This window comes from Panicum virgatum, chromosome 4K (assembly GCF_016808335.1).
Source record: "Panicum virgatum strain AP13 chromosome 4K, P.virgatum_v5, whole genome shotgun sequence".
Classification (NCBI taxonomy): Eukaryota; Viridiplantae; Streptophyta; class Magnoliopsida; order Poales; family Poaceae; genus Panicum; species Panicum virgatum.
In genome coordinates, this window is record NC_053139.1 from 18,490,773 (window position 1) to 18,499,154 (window position 8,382).

Sequence of the window (8,382 nt, forward strand, 5' to 3'; positions counted from 1 at the left end):
TGCAGGTACCTAGCCGACGTGGGAACCTTGCAAGGAAGACCACGTCGGAGTTCTGGAGCTAGGATCATCAAGATCAAGGTAGGGCCCCGGTTGTGATCTTGTGATGTACTATCATTCATGGTGAAGTTATTTGTGTTTCCGAATGTTTAGCGACCATGTTCTCCTCTTTCGATTTCGTTCTTTTCTTTGGGTTCGCTTCATCTTAGATCTATTATCGAGATAGATCACTTAGCATGATCTTGTAGTAATGGTGGCTAGAGGTTCATGGCGGAACTACCAAAGTTAGTTCGACTTGCTTCAGGGTATCCCGTTGAAAAGGGGGGCGTCGTGACAGGCCGTCTCCACAGAGTAGGTTGGGTATCGAGGGATCGGTTTGGAGACTTTGGGTTTAAAGAGGCTTTTCATTGAGATTCACATCTATCTTACTTCACTTTATCTAGCTGGAACTACAACATATGCATGATCTAGGTGATCTAGATTGGTTATCTCTAACTTTCTCTTGCTACCTTCGGTGTTTGTCGTGTTTTTAGTAGATTAGATTCGTTTTCACCATCTCACATAAAGGAATCTCTATGCTAGTAGATTGTTTCTTATCTCTTTGGTTCCGTGGATTGATAAACCATGGGGGAATACTCTGAGGGAAAAGCTACATGAAATCGTGCGCTTGCGGTATATAAATCGGGGGCGCTAAGGAGCGTCAACAGGGTCCTCGTTCACCTGCTCACAGTACTGCTCGTTGACGGGCTCTCCTTCGTTCACTCCGTGGTCTACAGCGCACACAAACAATCACACCATCAATACACAAAAATAAAGATCTATCGTTGAGCTCGAATCGGGAACACATGAAATATGGAGTACAGAGTATTATTTTCGAGTGGTTTCTGAATGGCATGGCCGAAACTAAGTTAAGAGAGGCGTGGTAAAGTTTCGGGCCGATCAGAGTTCGATTGGTGCATGAAATGACAGGTTAACCAAAGGTCTAGGGGTTAAATAAAGGTCCAGGGGCCTATTTGCAATTAAATTTAAGAGGGCAGGGGCTTGGTTTGTATTTTAGAAACTATTTGGGTTATTCTAAAAGAGTCAGGGGTTTATTTGTAATTAAGTTTATATGGGAGGAGGGTTTATTTCGAAATATAATAAAGAGAAGGGTTTTGTTTGTAAACTTGTGGAAGGGCTCTTGAATAATTAAAGGAAGGGCCAGGGGGTTATGGGCAAAATGCCCTGTCCTCTTCCTCCCCCGCGCTGGAAAACAGGGGAGGGGGCCGGCGGCTCGCCGGCGTTGCCGAATCCGGCGGCCAATGGCTCGAGGCGGCTCCGGGGTAAGGGGAAAAGGGCCAGGGAGGCTCACGGGGTTGATTCCCGGCCGCAGCTCGGCCCGAGGTGGCCTGAGGTAGCCTAGCCACGGCGGCCGGCGGCAACGGGCGGCGGTGGAGTTCGGCGGGCGGCCCTAGGCCACGATAGCGGACGGCCAGAGGGGGAAAAGGAGCAGGGAGGTGCTGGGGTCCGACCCCCGGCCTCACCTTGAGTTGGGGCGGCGGCCAGGAGCGGGTCGACGAGAGTGGCGGCGGTGGAGGAACTACGGTGGCGGTGGCGGTGCTGGGTTCAGGACGAGGCGGCACGGGGTTGCGAGGCTCGCTGAGGAGCTCGGGGGTGCCCCTCGGCCCTATTTATGGGCGGCTGAGGCGGTGGAGGTGAGGGTGCGGCGGTGGCGACCCGGCGGACCCCGCGGCCGGCCTTAATGGCGGTGGGGGCCGGCTCAGCACTGGGCGTCAACGGCGGTCGGGGTTCGAGCAGCGAGGCGACGTGACGCCTCGGGCAGGCGGCGACCGTCGCAGGCGGCGACCGTCGCAGGCGGCGCTGTGCCGAGGTTGCCGCCGCTGTGCAGCGTCAACGGCGGTCGGCCCGTGTCGTGGCGTGCGCGAGCCGGGGTGGAGCACGGCGCGTGGGCGAGCGGGGCCGGTCGGTGCGGCGCTGCGCGCGAGAGTGCGGCCAGGCGGTGTGGGTGCGCGCGCGTCGCGGCGTGCGGGCCGATGGCCACTGCGTGGTGCGAGGCAGGTGGCCGTGGCGCGGCACGGCTTGACGCGGCGAGCGCGTGCGTGCGGGCGCACGGCTCGGGGCGTCGCGGCGTGGCGCACGCGTGCAGCCAGAGAGGGTGTGCGGGATGAGCGGGAGGCGGCTGTTGGCGAGGTGCAGACCGGGGCGAGCGAGCGTTCGGGGGCGCGTGGAAGCGAGCCGAGTAGAAGGGGAAGGCCGGGTTGGGCGGCGCTCGGGAGGAGAGAGGGAAGGGGGTGCCGAGCGCGCGGGGAAGGAGAGAGGAGAGGGAGGAGGGAGGAAAAGAAAAAGAAAAAAAAAGGAAAATGGGAGAGAGAAAAAGAAAAAGAGGGGAGAGAGAGAAAGAAGAGAGATGGGGCGGGATTCGCGGCGCCGACCGCGGCCGGTCGCGCACGCGCACCGGTCGCACGTGGCGTGCGGGACGAGGGCTTAAAGGGAGATGGGACAGCGGGAGATCTGGATATCAAGCTCGGTTCCACGGGGTAACAGGAGATTAGGCGGAAAAAGGGAGAGTTCCCGGAAACTTTGAGCTCAACGATGAACACTTGGTTTTGAAAATAATTATCGTACGATTTAATTTATCGGATTTTTGGGATGTTACAAACCTACCCCACTTAAAATGAATCTCGTCCTCGAGATTCGGCTGGTTTCTAAACAGATGGGGAAATTCCTTCTTTAGGGCATCTTCGCGTTCCCATGTCGCTACTTCTACACCGTGTCTGATCCATTGGACTCTGCAGATTCGTACTTCGGAATTTCTGGTCCTCCTAGTGACAGTATCTAGAATCTTGATCGGTACTTCCTGATATCGTAGGTCTGGCTGTAGATCTATCATTTCTACTGGCACATGTTCCGCTTCGGGTACCCTCAAACATCTTCTTAGCTGCGAGACGTGGAATACTGGGTGTATATCTGACATTTCTTTTGGTAGCTCCAAACGGTATGCTACTGCTCCAACTTTCTTCAGAACTCGGTATGGTCCAATGTATCGAGGGGCCAATTTTCCTTGTACCTGAAATCTTCGGGTTCCTCGAATGGGTGATACCTTGAGATACACGAAATCCCCCAGGTTGAAACAAATTTCCCGTCTTTTCTTGTCCGCGTAGCTCTTCTGTCGGGACTGGGATGCTTTCAGTTTCGCTCTAATTTTGGCTACTCTTTCTTCTGCTTCTTTTATGAGTGCGGGCCCGACTAGGGCACGTTCTCCAACTTCTAACCATATTAGAGGGGTTCTGCATTTCCTTCCGTAGAGAGCCTCGAACGGCGACATGCCCAAGCTCGCTTGGTACCCGTTGTTGTATGAGAACTCGGCGTAGGATAGACTTTGCTCCCAATCTTTGCCATAAATGAAGACACACGCTCTCAGCATATCTTACATAATCTGATTTACCCTTTCGATTCGGAACGAGTCGCCGAGGGCACGGCAGCTCGTCCTAGCTGACGACGCAGGTGTCGACTTGCATCGATCGGCGCCGTACTCCTCCTACCGGTTTCTGTTGGGCACTGCGTCACCGGCTGGAGCGACAGGTCTCTCTCTCTCTCGGTTCCGTGCGTGGGTTCAAAGAAACCGGCGTTGCTTCAGTGCCCATTGTCCTTGGATAAGCTCAGCTCTGGACTTCTGGTCGGCTCAAGTTGTCACTGACGAACGACGACACGGTGCCCTCGCCTCCAAGGCGCATCGTCGCATTGATTCCCGCACAGTGATAGCTGATCAGTTAGTGACAAGCAGGAGAAAATTGTGGTGTCACTCTCGATAGATCCACCACCTGCTATGTGTTTGGTCGTTTGGAGTAGATGGTTGATGAGTTGCCTGACCGACTTGTTGGGACTAGAACTGGGAGGTTAGATAATTCATAGCGAGTGTACTGACCAGTTCTCCTGAGCTAGGTGTGAACTCCTGACCTCATGAGCTTGCTAGTATTAAATAAAATTTAATAGCAACACAGATTCATCGTCTGTGTTGGGACTACACAATTGGGAGGTTAGATAATTCATCGTCTGGCCATCTCCTGCAGGTGTGGCAACATTTATTTGGTGCCCTGACTTCATTTGGCAACGTGCTATAAACGTATTCGTAAGCTGATAGCTTGGTCAGACCATACCAACTGCAAATCCTGAACTCATCATGCTAAGCCTTGCAAATTACTCCAACCAGATCACAGAAAAGCTCCCAACAGATCGTAAATCACACACTCATGGCTAAGAAAATACAATGAATAATATTTCTATTTAGAATCATTTTCTTGGGAGAGAGTTGTTTGGAACACATACAAAGTGTACCATTAGGTCACTAAAAGTTGTTCTTTTTTCACAAGCAATAACCAAGAAGAAATTCGCACAATCCGTGCAGAGCTTATAAATCATGACTGCCCAAAGGTTGCTACTTCTACTCTAGGATGGCGGATGGCGGCTGCCATTAGGCGCTGAACAAATCGAGAAATGGTCAAAATTTAAGAATTCTGAGCAATAGAATGTAGATGATACATTGATACCATGCAGTGGCAGCTACCCAAACCCAATGTGGCCGAGCAGAAGAGCATGTTAAGGCATCCGCGTGCCCAAGCAACCACTGCCAGTCCAAGAGTTAGGTCACCACCAGTGTGTGAAAAAAGCGAACCGAGAGAAAGTTGAATCGAATCATCAACACAGTGGCAACCGAATCGTCACTTTCAGAGTAAAAAACGATGGGTGCAGACGAGTCGACTTGTGAGCTGCTGCAGCTGCATTTTTTTTAATTCAGAAAGCCGTTGGTTGCTGGCACGAGAGAGAGGGCTTCCAGGAGATTGGGCCATTTTTTATCTGGTATGTAGGCCCTATGAAAACGATGTCGACACAGGCAGAATCGAAATCCGAACCAAGCACTAGAGCTGCCCTTAGTGGAGGCGCATGTCACTTCCTCATGTCATCTGCCATGCTGCCCAACCCAACTACTACCCCTACTCGTACAAGTATAGAAGCAATGTACGCAAGCTAGGTAGCACAGATCAAAGGCTGGCGACATGTCTCTGCCCAGGCTAATTAAGTGCTTTGATCATGGCATCTACTCTGATTGAACAGCCACAATTTGCTATTCAGAAACACAAAACACTAAAGGTCATTTTTGACCTTTGCTACACACATGCGCTCTACTGATATGTGAACAACTGCGAAATAAGAAGCATGACAATCACAAGAACCAAGGGTTATTATCACAAGAAGCCATTAGCATTTGTTGGACCAGGGCTTTATATAGTACACACTGTACAAGACACGATGGTTAAGCCCACGACACGACGCTACGGCAGATAGATGGTCGGGTCCGGGTACGGGTCCGTCCAGCTTCCAGGGTTCCAGTACTCCGGCAGCGATGCGTCGCCGGCGATGGCTCCCGCTAGCTCGAATACCCCTGCTCCAGCCGCAAGCGCACCGTCCGGTCGTGCGGAGCCGGAGAACGGCGCTGTGCCTGCGGCGGCAGCCGCATCGGACTCCGGCGACCGCTGCTCTGCAAGTGAACTGGCAGCGCGCTCCTCCGCCATGGGATGCGCACTGGAACTGAAGCCCGGGAGAGGCCGCGGCGTCGCGAAGAGGGACGCGAACACGGCCGCCTGGTCGGCAAACACCGGCGCCGGCGGGGGCACGAGCAGCGTCCGCCGCATGTCGCCGGCCGCGCATCTGCCGGCGCCAACCTCCTCGACGCTGCTGCTGGGGCCGCTGCTGATGCTGCTCGGTTCGGCCACAGCAGAGAACGCGCTCGACACCGGCGCGTCGCCGTCGGCGGCGGGGCTGGAGCTAGCGCCGGCGCCGGCGCAGCCAGAGCGTGGGATCTTTCCGTTCCTGTCCGAGCCGTCAGCGGCAGCGGGGCGCTTGGGCTTGTGCTTGCGGCAGCCGCCGCCGACGGGGACGTTGCGGAGGTTGCCGCCCTTGGTCCAGTAGCGGCGGCAGGCCTTGCAGAAGTGGCGCGGCTGCGCGAGGTTGTAGTTGTTGTAGTAGCAGAACTTGGTGTTGGGGGAGCCGCACCGCGGGCACCGCTCCTCGGCGGCCCCATGCTGCTCAGTCGCCGAGGAGCCGCCGTTGGCGGCTGCGCCGGCGCCAAACAGCCGCCCCGCCATGCCGGGGACGGGCTCAAGCTCCTGCATGACAGGACCGTACAGCTTAGGGGGTTCCTGGAACGCGTTGCTGCCGCGGTGGTTCGCGTACGGAGATGGTGGTTTCGGTGGCGGAGCGCCTGAGGGCTTGATCGAGGCTGCCTGCTCTGCTCCCTCTGCCCGCTCTCCCCCTGCTTCAGTGCTTTGTGTCTCTCCATCACAGAAGAAGCCGGTGGACGTAAATACCCTCGCGCTCATAGCGCCAACCACTCTTCTGGCGCAAACAATTACACGGTTGCCCTCGGCGAGAACAAACAAAAATTGCCCGAAAATGCACTCTACTCGAGCAGAAATACTCTTATGATAAATACTAGTATTAGAAAATGATCGTATTACCCCTAATTAACTATAGCAGTTGTGATTGAAGACTGTGTTATTTATTTAATTCCCTAAATTCTTAATAAATGCAAATGCATTGAATCCAGAAAAGTAACATCTACTTAACCATTTAATTGGCTCCATGACTTTCCCAATTCAATTCTTTCTTGGTATTTGATATTGTTTTAATTAGATGGACTTTACTACAAGCTAGATGAATAATCTTTGTGGGACAAAATTTGAAAGCTAAACAAATAGTCTTTTCGGGACAGAGGGAGTAGATCCTTTTGATAAATCTAAATAGAAGTTTGTGTTGTGTATTTAGATTTGTTAAAAACGACCTACAATTTGGACCGGAAGAAATAATTGCGTTAAAAGAAATCTTTCACTGGATTGGCCCGCAAACAGAATAAAGAAATATGGGAAAAATGTTAAGCTTTATTACTCTGTTGTATAAAGTGCAAGTACATCATTAGATGTATGGACGAGGTCATGGGCTCCACTACTAACCTCTGTTTACGGAGGGTAAGGTACAACATTTGACTACAGTAGTAGTACATTTCTTTTCTTTTTTTTGGGAAAAGTAGTAGTACATTTCTAGAACAGTCATCAGTGATGTCACAGAAAAAAAAAGAACAGTCATCAGTGATCGGATATTCAGATTGCACCTATAGGTTACTTAAGTGCCAATGGGAGCTATCAACATCTTATTCAGAAACGGGACACCTAAGCGAGCTCGAAACAACAGAGTTCACATCAGCCGTCAGCGACGGCGCAGCCCTGTCGCCCCGTTCTGCCATGGCGTCCCGGCACTGCTCGTCGTCTGCTCAGCGTACGTCGTCGTCGTGGCTTGTCCCGTCCCCGGCCGGAACCGACGCCGCGACAGTGTGCGCGAGCCCGCGGCTGGCTGCTGCCGGGTCGCCGCCGCCTCATCCCGTCGGCACCCGGCAGGCCCGGCCAGCACGCCAGTATTGGTGGTGTCTTTTATTTGTAGTGTGAAGATGGAAGACGATGTCGGGAAATCTGTGACGGCAGAACGATCGTAGGCAGTGGCTAGTTTGGCTGTGTTTAGATGAGGTGAGAAGGGGAGAAAAAGTCGCATCAGTTACTGTAGCACACTGTAGCACTTTTCGTTTGTTTGTGGTAAATATTGTCATACCATGACCTAACTAGGCTCAAAAGATTCATCTCGCAACGTACATCAAAACTATGCAATTAGTTTTTTTATTTAACTACATTTAGTACTCCATGCATAGGTTATTTACTATATTTAATGTTTCGATGTGATAGGAGATGTGATAGATGTGATGGAAAGTTTGGAAATTTAGTGGGAACTAAACACACCCTTTGGCGCACTCTGCTGCCACGGCAGTTGTACTGCTGACAGTTTCAGGGCATGTCGTGTGCTCGCGCCATGTCCAAGGGAAGACACCATATCCTAGCTGAAGAAATTAAAATTTCAGACATCCACATCGACTGACATGGCTGCCAGGAAAAGGTTAGAGTGTTTGGTCCCTCACTACCCGCTAAGTATACTTGATGAGTGATCGTCTTCGCTTCCATAACCTTCCTGTGCAGAAATCGAAAGAATAATAATGGAACGAGAAAAGAAAAAAAATGTCAGCTACTCTGCAGACGCCGATGACAGGAACAGTCAGCCATAATAGCTTCAGCCGCTTGCCGAGCAGCTGAATGTGAAGCAGATAAACGGATTGCCAATCTAGACAGGTGGGTTTTTTTTTTTGATACTTGACATGCGTGTTATATCTCCCCAAGCACCATGCGAGCTGCAGCCAGCCAGGTACGATCTTGTTGTGAGTTGTGACCGTCTTGCTTTGAGAAACACGATGGTGGCCATCGATCGTTTTTTTATTCTTATACTTGATGA

The 8,382-nt window shown here is 52.1% G+C and overlaps 1 protein-coding gene across 1 annotated transcript; it reads right to left on the bottom strand.

Annotated features, from left to right (window-relative positions):
* Nucleotides 1-5,203: 5,203 nt before the first annotated feature.
* On the bottom strand, nt 5,204-6,418 carry LOC120705108 (dof zinc finger protein 4-like). The gene has a single exon (XM_039989631.1). The coding sequence runs from the start codon at nt 6,372-6,374 to the stop codon at nt 5,328-5,330; it is 1,047 nt and encodes a 348-aa protein (XP_039845565.1). The 5' UTR covers nt 6,375-6,418; the 3' UTR covers nt 5,204-5,327.
* Nucleotides 6,419-8,382: the final 1,964 nt, after the last annotated feature.